This window comes from Perca flavescens, chromosome 12 (assembly GCF_004354835.1).
Source record: "Perca flavescens isolate YP-PL-M2 chromosome 12, PFLA_1.0, whole genome shotgun sequence".
In the NCBI taxonomy this organism is placed as follows: domain Eukaryota; kingdom Metazoa; phylum Chordata; class Actinopteri; order Perciformes; family Percidae; genus Perca; species Perca flavescens.
The window spans coordinates 6,852,473-6,880,352 of NC_041342.1; the positions used below are offsets into that span (position 1 = coordinate 6,852,473).

The window sequence follows — 27,880 nt, forward strand, 5'->3', positions numbered from 1 at the left end:
AATTTTTTCCTTGATAAAAGAGTAGTGTGAAAGACATGGTAGGAAACCGTTTTCCCCACTATACATTATCACAAGACAGAGTCTGAAAATGCTCTGGTTAACAGATGAAAATGCAGTTATGTAGTGTAAAAATGACTCTTGAAGCTGGATGCTCATGTTTAGCGTTGAAAAATGTAACTAGTTGTGACCAACTACGTATATAATTAAACAAATGCATTCTTACAGTAAGGACTGCATTTCTCTTGCACTACATACACATTTTTCCATTTCTTTCTCTCTGAAGTCAAGCAAACATTTAAAAAGTCTGAATAAGGTTAACAGTTAGTGATCATTTCAGCTTTCTTTTAGGTTATTTTTTTCTTGTTAAGAGGTCAGGAAGTGGGAAAATTGAATAAAAAAACAGGAGGAGGGAAGAGGCTTCTTTCTCTCAGTTTTGATGTGAGCAGGGGTGGGGGAGGACAGAGAATGTTAGATAAGGGAGGCAGAGAGGAGGGAAGAGTGAAGAGAAGAATGAATGAAAAACATCCATGTAGAAAAGCGCTGAGTCATCTTCCCCAACTGTTCTGTTTCCACCGCCTCCCTCCCTCTCTTGCTCTTTGTCCTTACGCAAACTCTTCCCCACTTGAGGAGCGGAAACTGAGAAAGGCGCTTTGGTTCCATCTTGAGCGAGGGGGTTTCTTCACTGAAGAAAGTATGGCCACTACTACTAGGAAGAAAAGCACAAGGGAGGAGGAACACTTTCTCTCAACATACACAACACGGTTGGTTCCATTTCTTCTTGTAGGAGAGTGGAATCAAGACCTTGGGATACAGCTTTTTGCAACCTTCCCTCCCTCCTGTCCCGTCATGCTGTCCTTCTCAGTGTTATAATGACACGAGAAAGCCAAATCCGCTACTTTGTTATCGGCCTACAACCTGCGTTACATCACATCAACAAAGAATTCTCCAGCGTTGCCCACCGCCATGCGCAGAGACTGGCGTGAGGCATTGAGCTCAGGGGGCACAGAGGAGAGCTCTCTGCCTGGTGGGGCGCCAGGTGCAGCTGTAGACAGATGTGGGGGCTGGGGGGGCAGGCCAGGGGGGCCATAGACGAGGCCCGGACTGTAGGCTATCGAGTGGGAGTTGGCGCTGCGGTGGCTGACAGAGCTACGGACGCTTCGTTCACTAGGGGGAGCCACTGAGCGCTCGCTTGGAGCTCGGTGGCTCCGGATCTCCGTTTCGCTGCCACTGCCGCCGGACTTCCGCCCCTCATTCTTACTGCAGTTGGAGCCACTGCTTCCTGTAGACAGAGAGTAGAAGATACTATGATTAATATCTAAGTGTAATGTACAATCCCATCACGTTTTGTTAATTAAATCGAAGTGACCTACATGAACCACTCACTCCCATCTGGGTGCCAGTGAAGTGACGCAGGCAGTGCTGACCCAGTTTGCGGGAGACTCTCAGAAAAGCTGCATGACTAATGCAGAGACGGAGCATTCACTGCCTTTTCACAGGCCAAAACAGCCCAGCCACTACTGAAGGCAATAACATGTTTTCATTTTATTACCACAAACAGCTTGCTTGCTTTAGAGGCAAGCTCTTCAGACTAATGAATTTAAAACCATAACAGTTTCTACGCCTAAAGGAACCTTCAGACATTTTGAGAAGCATGCTTTTTGCGATCTAACCCAAAGACAGATGAAAAAATGACATTTTATCCCCCTGCGTCCTTTAGATAGGTAGGTCAAGGACTAGCTTAGCACCAACTGTGGAGGCGAAAAAAGCTTTCATAAAAAATAAATAAATAAATAAATAAATAAAAACATAAAATACACTATACAGCAACTACAAAACACGTATCTTATAACCTGGGTTACTATTCAGCAGTGGTAGTGTGCAACCACGAAATGAGGACAGGACATCTGTGATGTTTTGTGCAGTCAGTGGGCCCAGCAGTAAATATCTCCATTGCGTTAGCAAACAGTTCCTAAAACCACAACGTCTGGTTTTCTATTTCTACACGTTAAATACACAAAATAAAGCATGTGAATAAGGCAGCTTTGGAGCTGTTGGAAGGAACTTTTTTTTTTTGCGCTTTCCTATAAGTCTTTGAAGTCAGCTGATTTAAAACCCTTGTGTTGACTTCGGGTCAAATTCGTTTTCAATTTTTGTTTTATATCAGAAAAAAGGGACGTAGAAATAAGCGCAGAAAATGTGTAGTTATTTTTTTTTCAAGGTTGACGGGAAGACAACACAAGGGATAAACATGCGCTGGACACTTCTTTCATCATTAAACCTTTTCATCATCAACATCTGGTGTTACGGACATAATTTCGAACTCAATGTGGTTGCTGTTCTTTGTGAAGGAGCAAACTACATACTTTAAAACAGGCGCATTTAAAGTCTATAGGGCCTGAGTGTTTTAAACCTAATATTACAACATCAAAATGGCATTCTTTTGGTTTCCCACCCTACTGATTCTTCAATACGTGTTGAAATATACTGGTGATGAACAGATACGGTATTGTTTAAACGGTACTCACCGCTGTGCTGGCTTCCTGCACTGCCAGCGCCTGGTCCACCATGGAAGGGCTGTTGCATGTCGTATGGGTGTGGAATGGGGAACTGGTAGGGCAGCGTCATGGGCCAGGGGGCCGCCCCGGGATGGGGCAGAGGGGGGAGAGTGTCCTGATCTGAGGCACCCCCACTAGAACCATCGTGGTCATGGAGAGACAGATGGGTCATGTCTGAGGGAGAAAAAAAACAAAAAACATATATACATATACCCCAGAACCACGACAACGTTGCAGAGACTTGCTTTTAAAAGCAGATCTTAGTCTGCATTCACACAGCCTGTGTCGGCCATCACACGGTGTGGCAAAAACGCAGGTCTATTATTTTAAATGGGGGTAGTGTGTTTAGACTAGGGTGACCAAACGTCCTCTTTTGCCCGGACATGTCCACTTTTTACATACTATCCGGGGCGTCCTTTTGTTTTTTTATAAATTCATGAAAATGTCCGGTTATCACTGTTTTTCATGGGACCATTAAGGGTGTACTTAAATTGACTGGCGCTTTGCACACAATACTAAGGTACGTTTTTGCGTGACGTAATTCCCAAGAGGCTACCTTGTGGCCGGCTCTGCTGCGACGCGCACATACACAGGGGGGCAGAGCAGACAGCGCAGCATTGCACACAAAATGCCGAAGCTTCGTGTGCAGCTTCAGTTGAACTGCAAAAACAATTTCCCACGTACAGTCCCGGTCGGGACAAGTGGGAGGCGGAGTGCACCGTGTGCAAAGCTGGCACATATTTTTCAGTGTCTAATAAAGGTGCTGGAGATCTCAAAGCACACATGGACACCGAAAAACATAAAAAAGCTGTGCGAGGTGAGAGTTCTTCTGCAAAGTTGACTGAGGTCTTTGTTAGACCTGGGAAAAATAATAAAACTGGGTCTGAACGCAGCTTTAGTGTCCACTTACTGCCACAGAGGTCTCCGAAGACGTAGTAGCACTGTTCAGAGAAGGTGATCTTGTTGACGGTGTGTCGGATGTAGCCGGCCTTCAGCAGGTTGCTGGCGTATTTGCGAGCTTCTCGCCGATCTGAAAAGCCTTCCACGTGATGGAAGAGCCAGTCCACCACATCAGAACCTGAGGACACAAAGACACACACACATTTTAGGCACAGTTTTGCTCAGTACATTTAATGACTATTTTATGATATAGAATAATATCCAAGATGAGGATTTGAATCATCTATGTTTATATGTTTTATCTGTCCACAGCTGATGTGTAACTGTTTTGGTCAGCAACAAAACCCAAGTATTCATTTCATCCCGGTTAGATTACTGTAATGGCCTCTTCTCATGCCTCACGCAACAAAAACCTCAATAAACTTTTAAAAGTTTTATAAAAGTTTTTCATTTAATCCTCTTGGCCCCTTTGGGAGCATAGGGCGTCCACCATGGATCTCCACCTCACTCTCCTCTGCGCTAAGGTCTTTACTTCTTGCCAGGAGGTCCCCGTCTTGGTCAGTTCATCAAGCGTGGACCACCTCCAGTTGGATTTCGGTCTCCCTAGCTTCCTCTTGCCTTGGGGATTATAGTCCAGAGCTTGTCTTGCTATGTTCCTGTGTATGACCGATCCATCCCCACTTTCTGGATTTGATTTCAATGTGGGTTTGCTCCTGGTTCATGCGTCTCCGCAGGTCTACATTTCATATGTTGTTGGGCCACCAAACCCTCAGTATGTATCTGAGACAGTTGTTAATGAAGACTTGTAGTTTATCAATAAACTTCAGCGGATTCAAAAATGCTGCAGCCAGACTCATAACCAGGTCCAGCAGGAGAGATCACACCACACTGGTTTAAAAAAATAAAATAAAAATCACTTCATTGGCTCCCAGTGGATTTTTAACATTTTAATGATCATTTTTAAGGATCGTAAGAGGTTTAGCTTCAGGATATATAGCTGACCTCCTGACCCTCTACGAGCCTGAATGCAACCTGAGACCCACTGGCAGGTCATTCCTGGCCATTCCTCGGTCAAACCTGAAAACTAAAGGTGACCGGGCCTTTTCTGTTCGGGCCCCTCAGTTGTGGGATGACCTGCCGGTGGACATCAGGGAAGCTAACACATTATCTTCTTTTAAGTCACTTTTAAAAACTCAAAATTAAAAACTCACTATTTTAGACTAGCTTTTTTATTGATTTTACAATTGTTGTTTTTTTCTCATTATATTTTTTTTTATACGGTTTACTAATTTTCTTTTCTTGTAAAATTGTACGTTAAGCACTTTTTAACTTGTTATGAAAAGTGATTTTTCAATAAATGTATTATAGAATATTTTTTACTGGATGACACACACAAAAAAAAAACATTACTGCTATGATATGCAACTTGGAGTTACAAGGTAAAACTACATTAGTGGATTATTGGGATGCTTATTGATTCTGAATTGATACAAGAGGCTTTCACTAAGACACAGACAGAAATCTCCAAACAAAGCACCAAGATGGGTGTGCATACTGAGGAAGGAAATAATAAATGCAGGACCATGCTCTCTGCTTTGACCCACATACCGATAAAGGCGTTAGCGATGGTAATCTTGAGCCACATCCTGTCCCGCACCTCCAGACCTGACTCTGGGCAGGCCATGGCCTTAGCAACAGTTGCCATGTCGCTGTGGATGGAGAGGTGGAAGTCATCGAATCCTGGGAAAGATCAGAAGACATGTTAGCACAGGAGCGGAACCACATCCTCATGTCGCAGTTGACATTTTTGTTGTTGATTTTTATGCTTAACCACTGAACCTGTTTTAGAGCATTGTTTCTCAAATAGGGGTACGCGTACCTCTAGGGGTACTTTGGAGTACTGCAGGGGTACTTAATATTTTTTGGGGGGGGCATTTCAGCCTTCAAGCTAGATATGAAAGGGGGACATGCAGGAACTCGTCACAGGTCGGACTCAAACCCTGGACCTTCTGCGTCGAGGCATACACCTCTATATATGTGTGTGCATATATAAAAAAAAATTCAAAAGGGGTACATTATTGAAAAATGTTTGAGAACCACTGTTTTAGAGGACAAAGAAATTCATCTCGCACAGATATCAAATCTGTTGATGCATTTTGACTGTGTTTCCTTCAAATGTGATGAAAGCACAGCTGCGTGCTGTTACCACATCCCTGACAACTCCAACAAGTTTAGTCTGTTTTGGTATTTGCCTTAAATAATATTTGGTTTCCTGTGGTCTGGAGTGTAATGTGACCCCTGCTATGTCTTGGTCAGGAGTAAGACATATGAGGCTGGATCTTTGTTTGAATTGGACAACAACTGAGCTGGTCTTCACAAAAGCCAGATCATGATTAACGAAATGTCCTCCCTAGATCAACAGTCCCATATCATCTCACTGAGGTTTGCTGCATTTCACGATAGGAAGTGTTGTTATTTACTTTTTGGTGTTCGCACTTCCCCTCCACCTATCTAATCTACTTCTGCTTTCCTTTATTTCCCAGAATGCCTTTTGACCATCCCCAAGGAAAAGGGTATTAACATTTTGCTTTGGGGGGTTTGTACATATGACAGAATATTATATTATATATTAGGAGAGAATACTGAAAACAAATTTAGTATTTAAAAAGTCATTTTTCATAACCTCTTGACGTTTCAGAGTAGTGCAAGCTGTCGGTTAACATTAACAATAGTTGCATGACAGATTTCTGGCTGTATGATTGAACACTGGTGCAAAACTGCTGCTTTGATTTTGAGGCACCAACTGAACTCTCACACTGATATTTTAGATTGCAGAATTTTTTTCTCCTTTTAAAATGTCACTGTAGCTGCACTTGATAAAACTCCTGGCAACTTTATACGTAAGTTGACCAATTATCGTAAGTATATGAGAAATGCACCAATAAACCAGAAATAGTAGCCAGAAATGCAAGGTTTAAGCATGTGATCACGTGAAATGTATGTTCTGTCTGATCCAGAAATGTGAAGCGTATCAATTTGGTTAAGAAAGTGTGTCGAGAGAGGGACAGGTTTTTTTCCCCTCCAGAAAGTAAGAAAAACATCCCCATTCTTCCAAAGATTACAGGGAAGATGAAAGTTGAGAGTTATGGCTTAGTTTTGACAAGAGTTATTGAGCAGATGGAAGCTGTGAGGCTGAGCACAGTAAAAGCAGGAACAGAGAGTAGTCGCAGGAATGCACTGAGAGGGCAGGGCCACGCTCAACACCCCGAGATCTGCTAACACTTGTGAGAAAGACACTGACATTAGTGCGTTTTTGGAGGTTGGAGGGTAGGGGGGTACTCCAAAGCCAGAGCTGAATGTTCAAAAAGTGAAATCCTGTAATAGCAACAATGCCAGGACTTTATGCCTCGTATCGAAAGTGTGAACGACCAAATGTATCCATAAAAAAGCCAACAGAAAACATAGTATATACTGTAAAACCTTTTTTTAAAGACCGACAGCTATAAGAAAAAAAAAAAAAAAAAAGAAGTACAATGCAAAATGAATAAGAAGGATGTGTGCAAAAATGTTACGTAGAGACAAAAGAAAAAGTGAATGGAGTTACGGCAGGATGCAAGTTGTTTTGAATAAAAGTGCCTTGAGAACGGCAGCTGCAAGGGGGTGATGTGACTCACGTTCAGTCTCAGGGATAGAGCTGCTGATGGAGGAGCTGGTGGAGGTGACGGTGCTCATGGAAGGGCTCATGCCATACGCAGGGTATACCCCGGTCATAGCTGCCGTGTGGGACACCCACGCAGCTGGGTCAATGGGCCGGATTGGCTCACCTTGTTGAATTCAATGTAAGCAGAGTAAGCGGTTACCGAAAAAGGATGAGTCTGCACATATTTGGATTGATTATTGTTATTCATTTTATTGAAATGAACAAGAAAGACAAAACACTCACTCCTGGGCAGAGCAAAGCAGCTCCGGGGGTTTGGGTCCCAGCACTTGGCCACAGTCAGTGTTATGGGGCTGGTGAAAAACACAGAGACAAACAATAGCATCAGCTTCAACTTTACTAGAATTCAGTCATGTCCTTGTTTTGCACCGGTGTTTTATGGAAGAATATTTGTATTTATTGCTGTTACAGAATGTAATTGTATGTGTGCCTGTTTGCTGCTTACCCCGGCTTGTGCACTATGTCCCTCAGTACTCGAACTGCATCGTCATTGCTCATGTTCTCAAAGTTTATGTCGTTCACCTACAGGGAAAAAATGATAGAAATCTCTCAGGTTGTAAACATACATTACACTAATTGCTATATTCCTATATAACGAGGCATAAAACTTTCACAGAGTTACAGTTATTCCAATAAATACCACTACACAAAGCCATCAGTGGGACTGGCAGTGTTGAACATGGTGTGCCACATTCAAATTTGGAAGTGAAAATGGAAAATGTTCATGTTCATTAGAGCCATAAACACAGCTGACTGATGCATCTCGCCTTACAAGGGGACACTTACACAGTAGTACAATAGTAATGATATACTGCCACGTGCATTGATCACAGTTCAGAAATGTGTGACACACACACACACACACTATATTGTGCCATACACACACATACTAACACACACACCTGCAACAGCATGTCCCCAGGCTCTATGCGTCCATCTGCAGCCACAGCTCCTCCCTTCATGATAGAGCCGATGTAGATTCCTCCATCTCCCCTCTCATTACTCTGACCCACGATACTGATGCCCAAGAAGTTGTACTTCTCTGTGGAGAGGAAGGGAATGGACAATGTTGACTCAAGACTGACGTGAAGCAGCAGTGAAGTAAGTTAATTATTAACCCACGATAAACATTTTGATTGATTAATACTCAAAAATGTGTTAAAAACAATATTATTAAAACAAAAATAAAAACAAATTATTAAAAAAACTTTTTGCATTGTAGAAGAAAAATAGGCAATACATGTACAATCTATTTCTTAACTGCTAGTTAACTTGCTAGTGCTAACTTTGCACTACCAAGTTGTGTATACCTACTTTATTTAGAAAAAAAAGCAGACTTTTTATTTGTATTTTTTTAATCTAATTCTGTGTGCAGACTCCACATGGCCAAGTCACTTACCCATGTTGAGAGTGACAGTGATGATGTTCAGAGACATGGTGGAGTCTGTGATGCTGCTGAATGACGAAGACTTGAGGGAAGAATGATGAAAATTGGGAGGAGAGAAAAATAAACATGAGAAGAAGACTCAAAAGTCGCACACTGGAACACAATTTGAATGAATGAAGTCTGGGGCTGATTTACAGTCCTGTACGTCTAAGCGTGTCGTCTCACCCTGTCTATATTGGAGGCCTTAGGTTTCCGTCGGCGACGGCGGTGGCGTCTCATTAGACGAGAGGAGCTCTGCTCGGTGGAGCTGCTAAATCTAAACACAAGAAAAGAATAAAACCCATCTTTTTAGAGGCTATACACACATATGAAAAGGTTGTAATATATGACCACATATGTATTGCTACATGACTACTTAGGAAGTATAGCATATAAATTCAGTCATCAGAAAATAAAAATATTACCTGAATTAAGCCCCACACACACACACACACACACACACACACACACACACACACACACACACACACACACACACACACACACACACACACACACACACACACACACACACACACACACACACACACACACACACACACACACACACACACACACACACACACACACACACACACACACACACACACACACACACACACACACACACACACACACACACGAAGCTATTTACCCCATTTCACTTGTTTTAATCTAATGAAAGTCTTAATGGCAGCTACATAATGAAAAGCCCTTTAAACACCGTTTCCATAATGAAAGTGGTGCTTGCCAGGAGTACGGACCAGCTTTGACTGTTTGTAAAACAGCATCCAACCCACTTTATTTAGAAGTCATGACCTGGACCAATATTCAGAAAATTTTGGTTAGGCAAACATCCATTTCTTTATGTGGAAACTTGTAACCTGATGAAGCCGATATCCAGATCGGTATAACAGGAATAAAGAAAAGATCCTGGGAGACGCCTAAAGACTGAGAACAGCGTCTCTACAGTGGGATTGCAGATATTTCTACGACTCCTGGAGGAGAACCCGGGGGTAACCACAAAAACCACTAGACAATTAGACTGTGCTAATCTCTGCCAAAACCCCATCATCTGGAACGCCACACGCATTCCTCGAACCAATGTTCTCATTGGGAACTGCACTTATGAACAACGAGCTACACAGAACATCTGACCTGCTGGTTGCGTCGTCATCCTCTGAATCAAAACAGGAAGTAGACTCCAGCTCGCTGCTCATGAAGGACGAGCAGCTGTCGTACTCGGGGCCCCCACGTCCCACTGCGCGCGACGAGTAGCCGTTCTGCCTTCCAGCTGCAGGGGGACAGCATTATGATCAGGATGAGACATGTACACACAAGGCACATTCAAATATAGGGGTTTTGTTGTCAGTCTAGACAGACAGACAGATACTTTATTAATCCCAAAGGAAATTCTCTTTAATTCTTCTCTTTATGCTTATGTAACCACCTTGTCACCGTTTACAAACTAACTCTTTTCAAAAAAAAATGCTGGTTCCTTATTGATCAGTAGCTAATGAAAACATGGAAGTTGCTATTCATGTGGATTTGTTATTTTATCATCCTGTTTGTGATGTATGTATATGTTGTGTGTGATGTCTTTAAGCTACTGGAACCTTGATTTTCCCCTTGGGGGATCAATAAAGTAAGTAAGTAAGTATCTATCTATATTCAAACTATTGTCAAATTACAACAGATGAATCTCTACTTTGTCACGACAATTCTTTTAATACAACTTCCGCAATCATCATAGCCTATTCGTGAAGGTCAATACATCCTGGTGTCTGTAAAGCCCCTACATGTTACTCTGACTATGTGACAACGTGGCTTTTCTGCAACATCCTCCTTTGGTTAGTCAAACCACGGTCATTAAACCTCTGCAGAGGCCTCACATGCGTACGGGTTTCTAGAATGTGTGATGGCAGCGGGCTGGAGATCTCTAAAGTCCCTGTGCGTACACTTTAGGGTGAGCTCATTAGCTGCGGCAACTCATTGTGGCGAGGCAAACAGCTCCATGTATGGGAAAACACTTGATTCTCACCCACCAAATAAATGACAGTGGTGAGCTGGGAGAGACATGCGGTTCCACAAGAAAAACTTAAAGACTATGTAGCAGAAACATCTTTCTGACCATGGTCGTTGGCGTGTTTCCGTCGCGGCCTCTCCCTCTCTCTCCTTTGCGACACCATGGAGCCAGTCTCTGTGTCGTTGTCCAAACTGTCCCGACCGCTTGCTGCTTTCCCACTTGAGACGGAGACGGTGCACGGAAATCATTGTTGGTGTGAAAAAGAGAGAATTACACTGCGTCATTGTCAGGGCAGTCAAGCTCATTCAACAGCCACTTCCACACATTTGTATTAAATGCTTCTTGTTATAATCACATTACAAACTGTGGGGAGTAGAACACCTTCTCTGGCTCAGTGTCTCTGGCAGTCTATTACTACAGACTACCAGCAGAATGCATCTTCTACACACTTTGCTTTATTTGCAGATGAACCAGACTGCACTTGCCATGTGAAAACTGGCAACGACAACATACCGAAGAGAAATCGGTGCTCTACAGGTCTGATTCATTGCCAGAATGAAGATAACCTAATGATAAAGTGGTAGAAACTAAAAAAGTACTTTTATTTCCTCCTGGGCAGTCACAAGGTGTCCTACTTTCTCCATTTATTAGAAAACACAGGACTCATTCAAGACACACGCACAGAGCCAAACACAAAGTACGCATGGCATCTTTCTTTTACACACACACAAAAAAGTTTTTTCTAAATATACTGACTGATAAGAAGGTGGTCTTGAGTCTCCAATGCCCCCGGTCCTCTCCAAAAGGGGTGCCGGCTCTATACTGTCTGCCACTGAGCCCGTGTCTGTGTGGGCCCCGTCTCCAGAGACCAACTGTCAACAGACAGAGAGTCAGGTCAGTCAGAGGGATGAGACAAACACTCAGAGGAAAGAATACACTGAAAGACAGGGGGGAAAAGTGGGCAGCAGACCCACGTCGGTAGTGTGCTTACACTACACCATATTCAAGGGCTGGGTGGTATATCCTGTTTTATTGTCACTGCCTAAAGGCTTGGCAGCATTTAGGGACCCTTAGGGACTTACAATGTGTCATTAAATGTAAAAACCAATTTCCTGCTGAAGGAGCAAAGCTATCCAAAAGGCAGCTGTGGATTCAAAGAGTTGGGAAAGAAAGAGCCTGTGCCAAGACTTACTCTACCTTGAGGCGGCCTCTAGCTCACCCAGTAAGAGCGTTTGCCCCATGTTGGCTGAGTCCTGCAGCGGCGCAGGGTTCAAATCCAATCTGCTGCCCTTTGCTGCATATCATCCCCCATCTCTCCTTTCATGTCTATCCACTTTCAAAAATAAAGGGAAAAGCCCCAAAAATAATCTTAAAAAAAAAAAAAGACTTACTCTACCTGAGAGTGTTACCAGAGTGTGGGGAACAAGTGGGATCCATTGGGCCATGACTGCGTTTTCACAGTAAATTATATGGTCGGTATATTTTAACATTAGAATATTTGGCGGTCAACATTTCCCCTTATTTTCAGCACATTCCAGTGAACAAAAGTCCTGCTCACTCAAGATCTTTTTTTTTTTCTCTCTATAGTTTTCGGCTGTACCATACACCAGGGCTAATTAACTAACATTTACTTTCCTTATTGATTAATCATTTGGACTATAAAAAGTCAGATAATTGCGAAAAAGGGCCCATCACAATTTCCCCACAGCCCAATCAAAAGGGAAACAGTAAATCAAATTACATTTGGGGTGGAGCCATAGAATGTTTTAATCGATTTCAGCTCTACCATACACAGTAGAAAGACTTAACTTTTTTGACTTGTACAGTCAACTGTACAAACATAATAGAGATAAAACAGATGAAGGCATTATGAACATGAGCCCTACTACTCATTTTGTTTACCCATTATAACACCTATATACTGTGTTATTTTCAGTTTACAAGGAGGACACGATGGTGTGCAGAAGGTGCACTAAGATAAGGTGTGCGAAAATAATGTGACAGAAAACAAAGTGTTTGTCAGCTGACAATAAAGTACAACAGGCCAGATCGAGGGTGCTGGCCTGTTGATGTGATGATAGTGAGCCAGGCCCCTTGGACCCCAGAGAACAATCAATCATATCATTGAAACAACAGATTAACAGTGGAGGGAGGGGTGGAGGGAGGGAGACAGACAGACACACTTTGGCTTTGAACCACAGCCAACCAAACCCACACATAGTCTAATGAAAATGACCACAACAGATAGAGACATCAGGACGGGCACACTGGATCAGACCCTCTAACATCCAGCGAAAACACTGTTGATGACTCTCAAAGAAAACTTATAATTATAACCACACTGTTGTAAATTATCCGAATGAGTCAGCCTTTCACATCAAGAAACAGAGCACTCTTTCTCTCAACTTTATTCTCCCCACCCTGTGAGATTCAATCTTCCTGTTAGAGGACAAGCAGTGAGGCTCTTTGTTATGGGGTATTTTCCTCCCATCCCATCCTGTGATTTCACTTGCTCCTAACCCAATTTCAATGTTGAGGGGAGAGGAAGGGCACCAGATGTCTCTTGTGTTGTGGAAGCAGGAGAATTATTGCTCAGTCTCTAAATGAGATCCTGCATGCAAGTACATGTATGTATGCGTTGTGTGTGGTGACTAGCATGTGTGAGGACTTATATGAAATGACTTTAAAAACCACTGCAGCTAATTTTCTTAAAAAGTGCTTAAAACATAAGAGGACAGAAAGAGAACAGGGTGTTTGCATGCGTCTGTTGCTCCTGGGATCATTATGTGATAATGATATTATCACGCAGATGTCTAGGGCATCTCCCTAGAGGAGGAGTATGATTGTGGTCGCAGGCCAACAGATGGGAATCATTGTTATACATGCACGCACATAGTTGCCACTTAACCACACAAATACAGTGAACAAAGACACGCACACAACAACAAAATAAACAAAGCAGAAAACGACTCCGGGATGTATCTTGAACCTACCCATGACACCACACGTCCATTAAAACAGGGCAGTTTAGCGTTGTCGTCAGATATTTCCTCCTTTACCACCCTGTAAAGAGAACAAAGCTCCGTTTCAGTCAACCTTAACCCAACACAAAAAGCACTCTTGGGGCAATAAACATGAGGCTGGAGATGAGCAATACTTCCACGACGGACACTGACAACTGGGAAAAACCAATGCTGATGTAATAGTGCACTCACTACACTGTTGTTACACACTGCCAGGCAGACATAACCAATATTACCTGTAGAAAAAGTCAGAGTTGATTATTGTGTCATAAAGCTAGGTGAACAATTGAAATGTATTGCCTAAACCTCTCTGCAAAGACAAACCTGCTCCTTGATGCTTTTGTAGCCGATATCAGCATTAGCTAGATGGTAATGTATAACAAAGTTGAAGAAGAAGAGCAACATTTGTGAATGTTACCGTAACGGCTTAGAACTGTTGAAAACAAAATGTGTTCAGGCATTATATATAAGAAATGCAACTGTATTAATTGTCAGCAAACCTTTCCAGTCAATAAATCTTCAAGAGACTGCTTGGTTGCAAAGATCAAGAACAATTCTAGCATGCATTTATTAGCAAGTGCCTCAGATTACTGGTGATGACCAGATTAGCTGTGCCTATCAGAGAAGAGGTAATAGTGATGGCCTGTGAGAGTCTTGGTAAATATGGGCACCAGTCTCTATTCCAGTCTGACATGTTGCTCAATCTGTACCACCGTTTGGAGTAAAGGTTTCAGAATTTGCAGAATATCCCTTCAGTCTTCACAACATGAAATAGCTGTGGGTCCTTTCAAAACATGGCTTTCCCACTTGCAAAGGTTCAGAAGTTGTTGCCCCACCCTAGTTTGAGTTTAGCCAAAAAACAACTTTGGAAAAAAAAAAGTACACCCCCCTTTAACTCTGTAGAAGGCACTGTCTGGAGGAACATAAAACGTCTACTATTCCAGCCATGTTTTAACACAAAAGGACATGCTCATAAAGCTGCCAGAGTGATGAACAGGGCATTCCTGTGTCCAACTCTAAATTCCTCGGGCTAATAGACAACAACAGCAGGGGCCTGCTGGACTCGCTGACTAACTGAAACTGGCCGTTTACATTCAGACATTAGCCTGTTAGCAGAAACGTAATATACATTAGCCCCCAACAACTGACAGTAGTTATTATCAGTGTTGACAACTAAAGTTACCCGTTTTCCCACTTTACCTAAGATAAGTTAAAATGTCATTCAGGGCATTCACTAGTGTTCGTGAAACTGACAAATACCAAACTTGGTTTGACAAAGTCAAGGCACAAAACGCATAGCTAAGGCAGCCACACAAGCAATGTAAACAAACGGGGTCGGGACGCTGAACAGACCTGCTAGCGCTGCGAGCTCGTCGTTAGCAGCTAACAAAGGAACTGCAATGCAAGTAGCTAGCTAATGATCGACAGCCAGGTAACGTTAACACTGATGACAAGCCAGCTGGGAGAGGTACCAACTAAGTTAATGTTAATTTAGCTAGCTACACTAACGTAGAGAAACCCCATGAGTGTTATATGCTGATTCAATGTTAAACACAATAAACCATTTAACAGTTACCCGAAGTCATCGTCCATAGATTTGAAGAAGTATTTGCAATTTGGTTTCTTGAGGACATTCTTGAAGTCTGCCAGAGTGACTTTGTCCGCCGGCACCGACAGTTTCACCAGATATGGTGTCTCCTGGTCGTCGAGGTGGTAGATAATTTTGGTCTCCCCCATCTCGGACTGCGGCTAAGGCGAGGCAGGCAGGGTGCATCAAGCCGAGGGCCTGGCAGGCTCCCTCTCGGGCCCCGACTCCCCGTGGCGCTGTCGGCGGCTTTGCCGTGGTCCTCCCGGCTCTCCCTGGCTGACCGACTCGCTGCGTAGCCCTGGTGCTCTTTTTTACGCCAGCTCGCTAACGTTACGCCTGCCTTTCTATTACAAAAAAGCACCGTGCTCCTCCGCAAAGCGACCTAACACCGTCCGAGTATTGAACAGCGTTAGTTCCCGTTTGTACTAAACTTCCAATGTGCCGCTGAAAGCTTAGAAATAATTGAAAAACTGTTTGAAAACGCAGTAAAGATAAACAATCTCTGAGGGGTCGCGTTTCTCTTCTCGCTAGCTGCCAAGCTCGGTAGTACTTTGTTGCACACGAACCTTCACAAAATCGTCCAAGCCTGTCTCGGAGGGGCGCCATCCATAGGAGAGGAGGAGAGTGACAGCTTTCCGTGGACATTACTCGACATTATTCCTGCTGCAGTGCATGTGTCAACAGAGGCGGCCATACAGTCAAGGGCATAGTCCCCTCCAGAGGGGCCAGCTGCATTCTGGACAGTAAATTATATGATGTGGAATTAATGGCTTAGAGATTTGCTAATTTGAAAACAGAAATGTTGCTGAGAAAAAGTCACTAGGCCCCCAAAATCGTCCTTTCCTCTATTAACACTATGGTTACAGCCCATCTCAGTATGCATTGGGGAGGGGAGGGGGGAGTCTACATGTTTGTTTTGTAGGATTTTGGCTGGCTGTTCTCAGTATTTGATCAATCTCAAAACTTAATTTCCTTCCCAATAATAGCATTTTAACAGTAACTGACAAGCATAATGGAAATATCCCTGTGCATTTTAAGAGGCACTGTAATAAACTCAAGACACTTACACACAGCTGGTACACCCACCTGCTACAACAGACAAATTCCAAACAGACTTTACTATTTCTTAGTATATTGATTTTTTTTGGTAATTTCTCATAATTCTTATATCTCCACCCAACCTGAGCAGAGGTGAGTAAGTGAAAACAATACCAATTACACAACCGGACAAATTAATAGGTCACCTCCAATTGGCAACATTCAGATGGATGGCATGACACAACTAGTGACATGTTAGTATCTGGTTAACTGGAAGATGCAAAATTCATTCCCCTTAAATTAAAGGCTTCTCTCATAGGGCTACATATTGAAACTATGCAACTGTAGTATCAGTTATTTAGCATCTAGTACAGACACTCTCATGTCAAATGTGAATATGTACAGCAACCACAGTTTATTGGACTGAATGAACTTTGATTTGCCATTACAGACAACACAAAGCAAAGATTATACCATATCGCTCAATGGACAGTTAGTTAAAGTTTCTCAAACAATCAATAGATGGTGTACAAAATGGAGAGTCTGAAATAGACATGATGTGTCTACTGTTCTGAAAATAAAACATTACTGATATCATCATCATCATCATCATCATCAACCTAGGTTCTAAGCTTTCAGCGGCAATATAATATCTTTACGTACAAATACAAAAAAAGGGGGGAAAGGGAGTTTGGTCTCTTTCTTCTTCCTTTTTTTTTTAAATAAGCTCTGGGCAGCAGAGTGGTGTCAGGTCTCAGTCATCTAGAAAGTCATCATCAAGGTTAACGTCTGTGGTGTCGATGTCATCCAGCTCCATGTTGTCCAGGTCCACATCCAGCTCATCCAGACTCTACATAAATGACACAAAAGGAGAATTTGTTTTTATTGGAATTCTTCTTCTCTTGAGCGTTCCAATTATTTATTTATGTAGATTGTATCTCTGAATCATGTTTCTTTTTAGAGTCTATGTGAACCACTTGGAACTGTATTTTCTTTCGGTGTTTGATAGACTATTCATTTATTTAGATTGAGTAACACCAACCATTGTATGATCAATAAGAATCTCATTGTGTATTTTTCATGGTGTGACAGAACCACTATAATCAAAACATTTAAAAAAGAAGAAAAACAAGTCCAACCTTGTCTTTCTGTGACTGTGAGTACTCTGGAATGTCTTCCTCCTCCTCCTCCTCCTTTTTGTCCACTGCCGTAGCAGCAGCAGGTTCAGGCTGCGAGGACGTAACAGCTGCTACGGCTGCAGCAACAGGAGCTGCTGCCACCGACTCCTCACTATCCCGTGTCTGCCGGAAAAAGTCAAAAAAAGTTTGACAGTTTGAATATTACGAAGCATTGTTTTTCCAATTAGGATTGAACCTTTTGTGAAATCCCATTTTTACGGATTACAGGGGGTGCAGAGCGTAGGGCTGCTCAATTATGGAAAAGAAAATCAATTATCGATTATTTTGGTCAACATTGAAATCACGATTGTTTAACATGATTCCTCATTGAATTTTGGAAAGATGTTGCATTTACTGAACAGTGAAAACACCTTGAACTGTAAAATTTCCCTTAATACTTGTCCCATTTTAACTTTTTTCCCCCCCCATTCAGAACAAGACAAAATAAGAGTTTACTTGCTAAACGTAATGTGCGTTTTTCACGATTACCTTGTCTTTGCGATCGTTAGGAGCCGAAATCGTAATCGCGATTAAAATGAGTTTAATTGCACAGCCCTAGCAGAGGATAACCAAAGCCGGTGCGACAAGCTGCTAATCGTATGGAATCAGGTTACTAGATAAAAGTTGGCTCAGAAAAAGAATGTTTGAGACAAACTGACAGACGAACCTTGGGGACAGCAGGAATGAAGGTTCCTTTGGGCTCGTATCCCTGAGCCTCCTCAAGAATATTCCGGTCTTCGTTGAGCTAAAAGTAAAAAAATTAAAATGTTGGGAGTTTGTTACAATACAGGAGGGAGGATTGAGATACAACTATAGAAATATTGTCTGCGCACCACACAACTACCTGATTTGTCAATTTAAAAAACTCTGGCAACTCACCGTGACGAGAGGATAATCTTTGGCAGGCCTAGAGGTGCCCAAGCAGGACTCTCGGAGGTAATGCTCAGCTGCAAAGGCCTCTTTCAGCCCGGGGAACAGATTCTCATACTCTGTGGGGTCTGCTAGAGACTCGGCCGCCTGTAATGAAGATCCAGTACAATGTGTCACATTCTCTTTCCCCCTCTTCTCTTAAGAATCTAAGATCCTTATAATTTAAACTGTATTTTTGTCCACCTAGATTGATGCCGATTGTCTAAATCTTAGGTTTAAAGTTCTGCTGTACCAATATTTTTTTCAAATAAATGAATAATCCTGATATCAGAACTGACCTTCTGGTTGACTTTAGCCAGGTTCTCCCTCCACAATTTGACCACACGGGACACCTGACTGGGCAGGTAGGTGCGAGCCAGGAAGGCAGCTTCAGGCAGTCGGTTTGTCCTGATCAGGAGCTCCAAACATTGATCCAGACTGTGGCGAAAAGACAAACAGTTACCACATATTCAATGTGGTCAATACATATCCATTCCCTAATTTGTCCACCAATGTCACGTTCCTCTGGTACTCACTTCCCCTGCAGGAAGTAGGTCATGAAGGCCACATTGTTCTTGCCGTCCCTCTCTGCCCCCTCAGCCAGCTTGCCCACCATAGTGGCGTTACCGGAGGCTGTGGCCAGGAGCAGCAGGCCGCCGTAATCCTGGGCGTGGTGCAGGCACTCCTGGGCAAGGCTGAATTGGCACTTACTGATAGCCAGCTCCGCTAACTGCTTCCACTTCTGCTCCGACTGCCGGGGTTAGAAGGACACACGTTAGAAACGTACTGGATGGAGGACCCCACCAGCGACGACATGAAATGACAACAACGGACTAACTCTTGAGAGCCATCGTGAATTGTCTGGTAATGTTTTTTTTTTGTTTTTTTAGAAGCTGAGCAGGTGTGATATATAATAAGAGTTTGCCTCGGCTTCAAAAGCCAGCAAGTATGCTCTTACCTCTGCCTCCACAGCCAGCTGATAAGCTATCTTCAGCTCTCCCAGCTGCAACCCCAGCTCAAACCGGTGCTCCGGGTCTGTGGACACAGCCAGCGCCTGCTGCTTGAAGCCCTGAAGAGACAACGAAACAAAACCCATCAGCATCCTACTAGCACAAAGAGTACATCCTTTCTGGGTTAAAAAAAAAAAAAAAAAAAAAAAAAAAAAAAAAAACTAAATATGTTTTCAATTAGAATATCATCTGAGATCACTGATGGTGCTTCTGCATGACGTCTTATTAAGTTGGGTACAAAAAAAATATACAACATCTGCATCTTTGTGGTTAAATTAAACAGACTGCAATTAAATAAAAAAAGGAAATGAACTCCTACTGTATCCTTACCTGTTTCTCCAGGAAATGGGCCACCCTGGTCCGCTGCTCTTTAGGAATAGTGGGAAGCACCTTGTCAGCCATTCCAAAGTCCCTCCTCATTACGGCAGTCTGGTACTCCAAGACGGAGACCAGCAGGGAGTAGCTGACAATGTTGAGCTCCTTGTCTCCCAGGTACAGGCGGTCATCTTTTGGTATGTAACCCAGCAGGTACATGGTTCTGCAGGGAGAGAAGGCAGTTTTGACTAAAGTAGTCAAAAAAAAAATGCAACTGTGGGTGGTCTACTGTATTATTCTTATAAGAAAGTTAACAAGTTGCATGACAAATACACACAGTGCACACAGTCTTCAAAGAGGCAGGTATTACATGTTGTTCAGCAAGCCATATGCACACTTATACCCACTTAAATTCAAGCTAAAATATCTGGATTTGTACCTGTCCAGGTGAGCAATGGTGACGATCTCTCCTCCTACATAGTAGTTGAGTCTGTTGACGGAGCTGGTGTAGATGAAGCAGTCTCCAACCCAGAGCCCAGTCTTCACAATCTCCTGGATCTCTCCCTGGACCTGGACATACAAGCACACAAAAGGTAATGAATGTAAGGTATAGTTGAACAGTGAAGAAAACACTTACTACATGTAAAGCATTGAGTTGAAGCTATGCTTTGGTATAGACAAGATTCATTAGGACATACATTGAAACCAAAGAGTATTTTTTAGCACTGAAAGTCAAAAGCACCCACCTCAAAGGCATCTTCAATACCATCCTCGGTCACTCCTTCATTGTTCTCTTGAGAAGCAGCTACTTTCTCTGACATATAACGCAGAATGAAGAAGGACTCCTCCGTAGCGATGCAGACCAGTTCACCAGAGTCTGACCAGAAGATCTGGACGAATTACATATATAAATAAAAAGTAAAAAAAGGGTACAGGAGAGAATGAGACAGAAACAAAGAGTTACTAAAATTACTGGACAACAGCCTCTCTAGGCCTTTGATACATTATTTACATACAGTGCTGTTAAAGATGAAGCTCAAAACTGCTTTGTAGCTACTTTGTTACACACAGTTAGACAAAAATCCAAATGTGTAGAACCACAGAAATTGGCAAACATTTCCAGAGACTACATTTATATCAAACGGAGACCAGGACCTAAAACGAAAATTAGGGGTGCGACGAGACACCCAGCTCACGAGACGAGGCGAGACACGATATCGGGTTCACGAGATCGAGACGAGATTTGAACCTATTTTACAGAAAACTACAATGAAGAAATAGGACTGGAAAAATAGTCCTTTATTCAATTGCAAGTCCCAAAATGAAAACCAAGCACTGAAAGTTTTTGCCACAAACTCGGATAACTGGCTTCTCTCCTGTATAACTAACAGTTACACAGTTACTTATTGCATACATATGGTGGAGAGAGAGTGTCTTCACTCAAAGAACAAAGGTTACAACATATCCAGCGTTTTCTGGCAGTAGTTGAGACCAGTTGTTTTGTACTTGAATTTGTCATTGTACAGTAAACAGACAGAAATAAAGCTTATTTTACCATTGTCTCCCACCGGCTCACCAACGGAGCACCTACAAAATCCTGGTCCTCACCTACAAAGCCCTCCACCATCTGGCCCCCCTCATACCTCACTGACCTCCTCTCCCGGTCCCTCAGATCCACCTCAGCTGGTCTCCTCTGCATCCAAAAGTCCAACCTCCGCAGTTTTGGGGACAGAGCATTCTCCAGGGCAGCTCCCAGGCTCTGGAACTCCCTCCCCCAAGAGTTCCGCACCTCTGAGTCCCTCACCATCTTCCAGTCTCGCCTCAAGACCCATCTCTTCACCACTGCCTATCCCTATCCCTAGCCCCACGCCCCTCCCCTTTTTATCTGTGCCTGAATCTTGTTTTGTTTTTTATAATATTATATATATTATATAATATTATTGTTTCACAGTGATTACATTCTAAAGCACAAATAAATCACCATCAAACACTCACAGATGACTTTTCTGAAGACTTATGCTCTTTTCTCCTCCTCTGCATTTTATTAATTGCAGCAATAAACAAGGAAGTAGGCTACCCATTCTGGGACCAACAGAGAACATGTCTCTTTTTGTATTATCATTAAAAGTAAAGTTAGGTTTTGCGGTCCGCTTCTCATTTTAACAGAGAAAAGAGTGGTCGGCGCGAGACAGCACCACAGTGAACTGCGTGTGTCTCGGCCGAGAGAGAGCGAGAGAGCGAGAGAGAGGTGGTACTCTTTGGAGAACGGGCGGGGGATATTTTATGCTAATAGACATTTTTCACGGCAGACATGTTGACATGTCATAGTAGGAAAAGCACAAGTTAATTAAAACTCATTAATGATGGCTGCATTCCACTTAGGAGAGGCCCTGGTATTGTGCATGCTGACTCACTGTAATAGCTTACTGGGACACTTATGGTTATCAATTTCTGCTGTGCTTTTCCTACTATGACAAGTCAACATGTCTGCTGTGAAAAAGGTCCATTTCAAGGCTGCTGCTCTGCACTTGTGCAACTTGATATTGCGAGACACTTTTTTACCTTGACGAGAAATCTTGTCATGTTTAATCTTGCGCGATCTCGTCACACCTCTAACGAAAATAAAGAGTAAGTCAGTCTTACGTGTTTGGGCTGGATCTCGATGCGGCGGACCAGCTCTGTGTTCTCCCAGTCATAAAAAGCCAGTCCATTCACTGACCTAACGCCAAGCAAGAAGCCTCCATAGATCCCTGCATGGAAGAGTGGGAACACATTCATTAAGGAAGACTGTGGAAACGATCCACTTCCAAAACCACACAGTTTACTCAACAAAAATGGTCACATTACCTTCAGCTCCAAAGTCAGGTTTAAAAGATTTCTTTTCTTTGAAATTTTTGAAGATTTTGACGATACTGTTGCTTTCTCGGATGGCATATCTGTTAAAAAAATATAAATAAAGCAGCAGTTAATTCTCTGATACAGAGGTAAACAGCGGGGGAGTATCACACACGTTCCAAACAGCATACTTACTCAGATGAGTCGTGTGCCCAGGCGAACTCCTGCGCTGAGCCGAAGCTCTTGTTCCTCAAAGCCACGGCAGTATAGATGATATACTCTCCATCTCCGCACACCACAACAAACCTGGGGCACACAAACATGCATACATGAGTGACAGAGATCTGACTGCAAGTTCACCTCTAATCTGGCTAACAAAGAAACACATGTGGTGCTCATGTCTGCCTGTTTTCTGAAACAATCATAACCAGACAAAGGGCCGGGGGTTGAGTGTATGCGTACCTTCCATTAGGGTTATGCTGGATGGTTTGGGGGTAAATCTCACAGCTGCCCATGTCTTTAACAGCCAATGGCAGCCGCTCTCCGTCCTTGATCTCGGCATCACCCATGGCCTTCAAGTTGGCTTGCTGGATTTCACTGTGTTTAGCCCAGATGATTTTTCCGTTTGTGTCCATAGACATTGCCGGCTCCTCCCGACCCACCTACACAGCACAGGGAAACAAAGTTATTTGATTATATATCCATGATATATTACATTTTTATTAAATATATTATCACCACCCACACAGACAAAAAAAAAAAAAATTAAATAAAAAAAAAATCAAGAAAAGATGACAGAGTAACTACAATATTCAAGACCAGTAACAAAATAATAAAACAGACAAAGTATAAACATATGTATACATGACAACACCATAAGCCCATCATACAGGTCTCTCCCCAGGACAAAGCTTCCTAGGAGCTCTCCAGTAAGCTCAGGTAGTTTCCCCATTTTCTAGTGTAGACATCCAATCTGGCAAACCGTTTATATGACATCTTTTCAAAATGTCGCCACCCTAGCAGTCTCACAAGCGCACTCTTGGATTGATGGCACCCCTTTGTTCCTCTGGTTATCATTAAACTAGTTTGGACCCAGCTTCTTATGTGCTTATCTATTCCGCTTAGGATTGATCCATTTCTGCGCTCACCTTGATGATGATGCTGCCTTCGTCGTAGCCCAGTGCCACATTGTTGGAGCCCCTGAGGCCGCACACACACCACACTCTCTCCATGCCATAGTTCAGAGTGCTCTCCAGGCGGTAAGTGCTTGAGTGCCAGATCCGCACCGTACCTACAAAGAGAGAGAAGGCAAAGTTGCATAAAGCAATGACCAGTGAGGGCAAAAGGTGAGATGCAGTCTGGGGTGTTTGTGAACAGGGTTGAGGATGAGTGTGATCCCTGCTCACCGTCCTCTGATCCAGTGATGATGATGGGCAGCTCGGGGTGGAAGCTGACGCAAGAGACGTTCTGGGCATGGCCCTCCAGAGTCTGAACACAGGTTTTGTTCTATAAAACACACAGAGGAGGACAGTTAACAATATATTATACATATACAATGCTAAAGGATGCTCACAGAAAGGAGTAGCAGAACAATGAGGAAAACGTACATCAACTCTTTTAGTAAGCTATAATCGTTGGCTTTTTATTAAACTTAATGTTACAAAAGAAGATTTTTCAGCAGACAGTTTAGCCTGTGCTATGCTTAAGTGCTTATTATATCCATGATCAGCATCCTGCGGCTTACTCTCACCTTTCTGTGAAGGAAGTGACTGAAAAGGTTTTCTAACCTGGTAGTCCCAGATCTTCACTTGGCGGTCGTCAGCCCCTGAAATGAGGTAGGGCTTGTCTCCTCCACTGTAGTAGTCAATACAATTGACTCCTTTCTCGTGACCCTCCAAAGTGAAATTGGGAGATGAAGAGCCTAGCTGCCAAACCTGAAACAACCCACAAAAGACATGGCAAAGAATCGCTGAATACATTTCAGAGACCTTCTTTAATTTTGTATGTATGTATGTATGTATGTATGTGTATATATATATGTGTATGTGTATATATATATATATATATATATATATATATATATATATATATATATATATATATATATATATATATATATATATATATATATATATATAAAAAAGTTTGGGGTCACTTAGAAATTTCCATTCCAGACACAATACCTGCTGAGATCAGTTGTATTGTTTTTTTTAACCAGGGCAGCAGTTTTCAGATTACATTATTTGCTTACATAATTGCAAAAGGGTTCTCGACTGTTGTAGAAAGAAGTGGCTGAAGAAACACTTGAAATTCATGCTTTTTGGTCTAAACGTCATACCCAAATTAAAAAGTGGTACAGCTCCCATATACTTTGACACTCAGGGGTGTGCCTGATATCATTGGAAAGGTGATTGATGTGGGTTTGTTTGTGTATTTGAGAAGTGTTGTATTTTGTAGTTTTTGGCTTTTTATTTGCACTTTTCAAATAGAAATAAAAAAAAACGACAGACATATTTGTAGAAAAGAATTCATATAAAATCCATTTTTGAGTCTTTTAGCTTCTGAATTTTTTTCTGTAGTAAGCTGAGACGTGGCTAATGCTGTGTTGTCTGTCACCTGTCAGATGTGTTTACAGCAGTGTATTTTAATAATTTTACAGATTTATAACTTGGACAGAAATAAAAAATCTCCATTCTAGCCTCTGTAACTCTGTGTCAGTAAGGCCTAGAATCACCCTGACACTTGTAACAAAAACTTGAGAATGTTTCCTTTCCAATGATATCAGGCATACCCCTAAGTGTCAAAGTATATGGGAGCTGTACCACTTTTAATTTGGGTATGACGTTTAGACCAAAAAGCATGAATTTCAAGCATTTCTTCAGCCACTTCTGTCTACAACAGTCGAGAACCATTTTGCAATTATGTAAGCACATAATGTAATCTGAAAACTGCTGCCCTGGTTAAAAAAAACAATACAACTGATCTCAGCAGGTATTGTGTCTGGAATGGAAATTTCTAAGTGACCCCAAACTTTTGACCGGTTTTGTTTGTGTGTGTGTGTGTGTGTGTGTGTGTGTGTGTATGTGTATGTGTATGTGTATATATATATATATATATATATATATATATATATATATATATATATATATATATATATATATTTTAAAAAGCTTCAGGAGGATCTGGGTGTCCCACAGTACTCACCCAATGTCAAAAGAAAATGAGCAGCAGTACAGGGGACAAGCGGTTCCTACCTTAATTGTCCTGTCCAGGGAGGCACTGGCAAACTGGTTGTTGTCCTTGGGGTTGATGACAATCTGCATGACATAGTGAGTGTGACCCTCAAACACCTGGCTGCACGACCACTTCTTGTCCCAGTCCCATAGCTTGATCAACATGTCATCTGCACAGAAGAACATTCATTCATGCTAATGTGTGTGTGTATGCAAATAAACAATGCATTTCAGGACACTGGTAAAAAGAGACCTTTGAGTTTATCAAATCAATAAGTTAGAAGAATATGCTACCAATCAAGACATAAGTTTGCTAGCATACCACTGCTGGTGAGGATATAGGGCTGGGTCGGATGGACAGCGATGCAACGAATGTAGTCAGAGTGGGCCTCAAACATGTGGACACGCTCCAACGTGTTGTAGTTGAACACTCGGATCTGCATGTCATCCTGAACAGGGAGAAAAAAAATTGATTGAATTTGAGCTTATTAAGTTAAGTAAAAAGACACAAACAGACACAAGAGCTAAACATATTACAAAATAAGCAAGTTGGTACATGCTATTTGAGTCTATCACAATGAGAAAAATGTATGGCGAGATAATCAGACTAAAGCCTAAATGCAAACACTGATGTGACACCACTGTCCAGTGTTTTAATGCACATGCCCACATCACACTTAATACACCAAATTAAACATATTTAAGCTCAGACTTTCAGGTTTATGCTACTAGTTTGTAAAGCCGCTGGTGTTGTTGTGGATGACAACTGTCAGAGTCGTGAGCCCAACACAAATAATGGATGTAACTCACCGCTCCTGTAATGACCCAGTTCTTCCTTGCCACAAACTTAGAAGCTCTGACAGGGAGGTCACACACTTCAAAAGTCTTGACCAGAGTCTGGAAAAAAGAAGAACATTGCTGATTCAGTTAAGGTTCGCAGCATCATCACTGCTTTTATGTGTTCGTCAAGTCATTCTTATTTGACAAGAACACAAATAATATGCAAGCATCAGTGTTCCGAAGTGCAACTTTGTATCGGCGGGCCCATTGATTTGTGATCACACCTGTGTTTCGTGGTTCCACACACAGACACTGCCGTTGTACAGACTGGCCAGCATCCATGGCTCAGTTGGGTGAAGGTCCACACTCTTCACTCGGTCTGACCTGGCTGTCAGCCTCCGCTTGATGTCCAGCCTCAGAGGCTGAAAAGACAGAAGACATCGGGGTCTTTTCCTACGCCGTTCAAGCTCTCAATAGGAGTGGCTTTATATGAGCATTTAATGATTTAAAAAAAGCCCCGTACGAGTAAAAACCCGGAATAATAGGACAGGTAGCTAGTAAGCCAAAATCCCGTTAGCATGCTAACATTGAGCCTCATAACGTTGTATTTCAATGATTCCAATAATCCTAAACGCATACATCCTATAATAATTAATTCGACAACTGACTCAAAACAAATGTAAGCACATATAACTAAAGCTTACAAACAGCCATGGTTATAAATGTCAATAGCCTTTAGCTATTAGCTCTCATGCTAACTCAAGCTAGTTACCGTTAACCGCTAAACTATTTACAATGATGCATTATTATTTGACAGTTTTAGTGTCCTGTCGGATGACCTGTACGGAAACAAAACAAGCTGGGAACTATTTTAAATGCCTCTTACCATGTTCTATCCCCGTGTTGTCACAATAAAATCCGATAAATTAGTTGCGTACAGTTGCAATCAGGGTCCAAAATGTTGCGACTTCAGTGAACAGAGCACTGGATACTGACGTGGAACTTCCTGAATCTAAATCTCGCGTGAGTTGTGCTCTGGAAGTGGTGACGTGACATGAAGGCGATCATTTCATGGCTCATCCATGCAGGAGATGGGTGACACTGTGACAGGATATGGAAAATAAACTTGTATTTTACGGTGAAAAGTTCAACAAAGATTTTTTTTTAATTCACGTTTGTGGTTATCAATGTTTATAGGCTATGGCAAATTGAGATTCCATTATACCAAGATATTTTCAGATTAGCCTACTAATTTGCTCTAATTCGCATTTGTCTGAGATTTACTAAGCAATGAATAGAACCTTGCTGGGAGGCCCATTACAACACATCAAACTCCTAATCACTGA

General features: G+C 42.3%; 2 protein-coding genes across 2 annotated transcripts; both read right to left on the reverse strand.

The window, feature by feature from the left end:
* Window positions 1-445: 445 nt before the first annotated feature.
* Window positions 446-16,074, reverse strand: LOC114565601 (segment polarity protein dishevelled homolog DVL-3). The gene is made up of 15 exons (XM_028593771.1): window positions 15,225-16,074; window positions 13,619-13,688; window positions 11,382-11,497; window positions 10,731-10,843; window positions 9,758-9,893; window positions 8,786-8,876; window positions 8,573-8,642; window positions 8,076-8,215; window positions 7,619-7,695; window positions 7,399-7,466; window positions 7,130-7,279; window positions 5,064-5,195; window positions 3,466-3,633; window positions 2,526-2,729; window positions 446-1,279 (listed from the first exon to the last, which is right to left on the reverse strand). Exons 1-15 carry the CDS (start codon window positions 15,383-15,385, stop codon window positions 921-923), a joined length of 2,055 nt encoding a protein of 684 aa, XP_028449572.1. The 5' UTR covers window positions 15,386-16,074; the 3' UTR covers window positions 446-920.
* A 592-nt stretch (window positions 16,075-16,666) lies between these two features.
* On the reverse strand, window positions 16,667-27,610 carry copb2 (COPI coat complex subunit beta 2). Its single transcript, XM_028593674.1, has 22 exons — window positions 27,421-27,610; window positions 26,819-26,956; window positions 26,565-26,651; window positions 26,077-26,203; window positions 25,776-25,924; window positions 24,309-24,455; window positions 23,928-24,027; window positions 23,670-23,812; window positions 22,984-23,183; window positions 22,717-22,827; window positions 22,534-22,622; window positions 22,330-22,436; window positions 20,433-20,576; window positions 20,126-20,256; window positions 19,702-19,909; window positions 19,320-19,430; window positions 18,898-19,112; window positions 18,661-18,799; window positions 18,332-18,469; window positions 18,120-18,197; window positions 17,414-17,575; window positions 16,667-17,124 (listed from the first exon to the last, which is right to left on the reverse strand). Exons 1-22 carry the CDS (start codon window positions 27,421-27,423, stop codon window positions 17,029-17,031), a joined length of 2,823 nt encoding a protein of 940 aa, XP_028449475.1. The 5' UTR covers window positions 27,424-27,610; the 3' UTR covers window positions 16,667-17,028.
* Between the last annotated feature and the right edge of the window lie 270 nt (window positions 27,611-27,880).

Bases quoted from the DNA above. Each gene is read 5' to 3' on its own strand.
- LOC114565601 (XM_028593771.1), bottom strand. From the start codon at position 15,385: ATGGGGGAGACCAAAATTATCTACCACCTCGACGACCAGGAGACACCA. The intron at 9,894-10,730 runs GTCAGAAAGATG...GTCCCCCTGCAG, and splicing joins GAAACACGCCAACGACCATG to CTGGAAGGCAGAACGGCTAC. The intron at 7,467-7,618 runs GTAAGCAGCAAA...GTTTTTCACCAG, and splicing joins GACATAGTGCACAAGCCGGG to CCCCATAACACTGACTGTGG.
- copb2 (XM_028593674.1), bottom strand. The intron at 22,623-22,716 runs GTAAGTATGCTG...TTTTTTTAACAG, and splicing joins TGGGCACACGACTCATCTGA to ATATGCCATCCGAGAAAGCA. The intron at 18,470-18,660 runs GTCAGTTCTGAT...TCTTCATTACAG, and splicing joins TGGCTAAAGTCAACCAGAAG to GCGGCCGAGTCTCTAGCAGA.